The 3,275-nt window shown below is 61.9% G+C and overlaps 1 protein-coding gene across 1 annotated transcript; it reads right to left on the minus strand.

Annotated features, from left to right (window-relative positions):
• Nucleotides 1-562: 562 nt before the first annotated feature.
• On the minus strand, nucleotides 563-3,060 carry LOC141967372 (otoferlin-like). Its single transcript, XM_074921087.1, has 4 exons — nucleotides 3,047-3,060; nucleotides 2,512-2,690; nucleotides 2,239-2,339; nucleotides 563-1,767 (listed from the first exon to the last, which is right to left on the minus strand). Exons 2-4 carry the CDS (start codon nucleotides 2,620-2,622, stop codon nucleotides 1,587-1,589), a joined length of 393 nt encoding a protein of 130 aa, XP_074777188.1. The 5' UTR covers nucleotides 2,623-2,690; nucleotides 3,047-3,060; the 3' UTR covers nucleotides 563-1,586.
• Between the last annotated feature and the right edge of the window lie 215 nt (nucleotides 3,061-3,275).

The following is a 3,275-nucleotide window of genomic DNA, read 5'->3' on the forward strand; positions in this document are numbered from 1 at the left end:
GGTGCACCGGGAGGAGCTCCAGCTGGAGCTGGGCATGGGCTTTGAGCTGGTCCTGGCTGGGGAAACCGTCTACGTCTGGCAGAGAACCCATCGGGTCCCCGAAATCCCCCCGGAGCGATGCTGGGAGGGTGCCGTGTGCCACACCGGGCACGGGAGAGGTGGGGGGAGGTGGCCATCCTGCGGGGCGGGCAGAGGGCCAGGGCTGATGTCAGCCAGGGAAGCCCAGGAGAGCCCCGATGCCGCTGCTCGCACCGCCAAAGCCCCTTCGCTCAGAGACCCCTTTGGATCCCAGGGCCCCCCTCCCTACTCTGGGGGCCCCTGCTGGAGGACAAACGGAGCCCTGGGGTCCCTGCTCACCTCCCCTCTCTTGTAGGGTGGCAAGAGGAAGGTGAACCACAGCCGGGGGAACGGGGTGTGCCCAGGGAACGGGCCCCGGGGTGAGGCAGCGTGAGAAGAGGCTGTGCTGGAGAAATGAAGGGAAGGAGGAAAGTGCTCACCTGGAGAAGCAGCCAGTCATGGGCTCCCCTCTCCCCACTAACACGAGACTGCGGTGGAGAACTCAGAAGTGAAAGACAATTTTTATTGACTGATTCAACCAGTAGTATCCTAAAACATCTCCGAGCTGTCAGTTCTCCAGTGAGGGTCTTGCACACCTGAAGCTGGGGAAGGTGGCTTTTCAGCAGCTGAATGTTGCAGAGAGCTGAGAAAAGAGCCCTTCCCTGCTCCACCCGGCAGGACAGACCCCGGCCGCGATACACAGAAATCCAAACAACATGAAAGGGAGAATGAAGAAGGCCCCAGGGAGCTCTCGCTGTGCCAGAGTCCCCGGCTCCCTGTGAGTCCCCCCCAGGGCTGTCCAGCCACCACCACCTCTGGGTCGGTGACCCCGGGCAGAGGTTGGAGCTGCTGGACACTTCCCTGCCTCTGCCGGAGCCCTGGGGAGGGACAGGCAGGCTCTGCCCCGGGTACAGCCCCAGGGCTCCCTGCAGGGCCTCTGCGGCTTCGGGGCAGCGCTGCCGGGAGTCCCCCGGGCTGGGGGGTCAGTGACCTCCAGAGCCAGGAGCAGAGCAGCGCCCGTGCTGGCGGGGGGGGACAGGCATGGGGGCTGCTCTGTGCCCCGGCCCCCCACCGCTGGGGCTGGTGTGGCCCCAGTTCCTCCATCCCAGGTCCCTGCTTCAGCCTTGGTGCCAACTGTCCCTCCAAGGAGCCTCTGGGGAGCGCTCCCGTGGTGCAGCCCCTTCCCCTTCCCCTGCAGCTCCAAGACCCCAGCAGGGCACCAGTCATGGCCCCCAGAGGAAAAAGGCTCCGAGCCCCCCAGCCTGGCTGCCCCGCAGTAGCCACCAGGCACCTCTGCCAGCCCCGGCGAGGGACGCACAGCCTCGGGATTGACTCCATCCTCCAGCCCCATTTCTCTAGGACTAAAGCCACAAATGGGACCCACAGAGGAGGAATGTAAAAGAGGAGCCCCAGCAGCAGCAGGAGGGAGATCTCCCCCAGAGCTGCTGAGAGGCTGCGGGGAGGAGAAGGCCTTGGGACGGGGGAAGGTTGTGCCACGGGGCTGGGGACATGGGGCAGGCTCCCAAGCTTCATGCTCCCAGCAGCTTCTTGACCATGTAGCCTGGCATGCTGTAGAGGAAGAGCGCGACCATGACGATGAGCAACAGGGCCAGCACCATTTTGATGATGAGCCACTTGTAGCGCGTGCAGATGAGGTATTTGATGGACTTGAGTGGGTTCAGGAACCAGATGAAGGACGTGTCCGGGCGGCTGCAGGGGAAGCAAACACCCATCGTTAATGCTGTAGCCACAGAGGAGGGCGGGATGGTGGGCAGTGGACATGGTGGGCAAAGGGACGTGCAGGATCCCTTCCCGGGGTAAGTCTGCAGAGTGGAGGAGCGCAACCAGGAGAATCAGGAGGGTGGGCCAGGGAAGATGGCATGCTGTGCCAGATGGAGCAATGCGGGTTTGTGAGGGTTCCACTTGAAGCTGGAAGCTGGTGGTGAGGACTGGAGGGGAGCAGGAGGTGGTGGGAGGCCCAGGCAAGGGGATGGAGCCAAGAAGCGAGGCAGAGGAGGAACAGAGTAAGGAAAAAAAAGAGTTGGCTCTGCTCGTGACCCTCGTTCCCCCAGCATGACCCCTCCGCACCTCTCCATGCCTGCCTCCCCCCCACCCCTGGGGAGCACCCCCAGCATCTCCCAGAGCTCAGGTGCCTGCTGGGGACTGGGGTTTCCCACTTACTTGGGTTTCTCCAGTGGGTCGGGCTCGTTGCGAGCCAGCCCGGCGGGGGATTTCTCTGCCTCCTCTGCTGTCAGAAGGTGCAGTTCAGCCTCAACTTTCCCCTGCAGGAAGCAGAGTTGTGCTGGGAACTAGGCAATGCTCCCCACCTCAGCCCCCCCAGCCACGGTGACAGAGGGGACCTGAGAGAAGAGAGGCAAGTGCCGGGGAGCAGAGGGTGTCTGCACAGAGTGCAGTCCCCAGGATGCAAAATCCCTCCCTTTTCCCCATCCTTACGGTGACCTCCAGCTCATCGTTCTCATCTCTGGCCACGAACGGCCACCAGCCCTTCACCCGCTTCTGCTTGAAGATGGAGACCATGGGCAGCTCTGCCTCGTTCGTCACCATCTCCAGGCTGCACTGTTTCGACGTCTTGGCTCCTCGGGGGAAGCGGTTCAGGTCCAGCTCGATGGCCCCTGGCAGGAGAAAGGGGAGCACAGATGTTGGCATCCCCAAAATGCTGAGTCCTTGGCTGCAGGTGGGCTGGGTCAGTATCTCCTGCCCTGAAGAGCAACTTTGAACTAGGTCTGGGAACAGCGAAGCTGAGATCTTTGCTGCAGGAGGAGCCTTTGTGCAGCAGAGACAAGGGCTCTCATCCTACCTGCTCTTACCAGTAGCATCTAAAGGGGGGTTGCAGGATGTTGTGGGCTTGAGGAGCAGAGCTGCCCTTCCAGGTCCTGTTCCTATACAGGCTTTATCTCATCCCACACTGCTCCCTACTTGGCCAGCCATGGCTGTCCCGTCACCCCAACTCAACGGGCCCTCCACTCACCGAGGAAATCATCGGCCGAGTGTGGCAGTTAGGGTCTGGCGCTCGGAAGATATCGCGTTGTACGGGAAGATAAAACGTAGGCAGACGGATGTGACGCCATGGACCCAGGGTATAAAAAGCGGTGTTACGCAATAATAAACGCCATTTGCCATCCATCACATTGATGTCTGTGTGCAGATGGACCGAGCGGCCTGGGGTTGGCCGCCGTGTTGTTTTTCCCTGAGCCAGG

This window comes from Athene noctua, chromosome 1, assembly GCF_965140245.1.
Source record: "Athene noctua chromosome 1, bAthNoc1.hap1.1, whole genome shotgun sequence".
In the NCBI taxonomy this organism is placed as follows: Eukaryota; Metazoa; Chordata; class Aves; order Strigiformes; family Strigidae; genus Athene; species Athene noctua.

Bases quoted from the DNA above. Each gene is read 5' to 3' on its own strand.
- LOC141967372 (XM_074921087.1), bottom strand. From the start codon at position 2,622: ATGGTGACGAACGAGGCAGAGCTGCCCATGGTCTCCATCTTCAAGCAG. The intron at 2,340-2,511 runs GTAAGGATGGGG...TGCTTCCTGCAG, and splicing joins ACGATGAGCTGGAGGTCACC to GGGAAAGTTGAGGCTGAACT. The intron at 1,768-2,238 runs GTAAGTGGGAAA...CTTCCCCTGCAG, and splicing joins GACCCACTGGAGAAACCCAA to CCGCCCGGACACGTCCTTCA.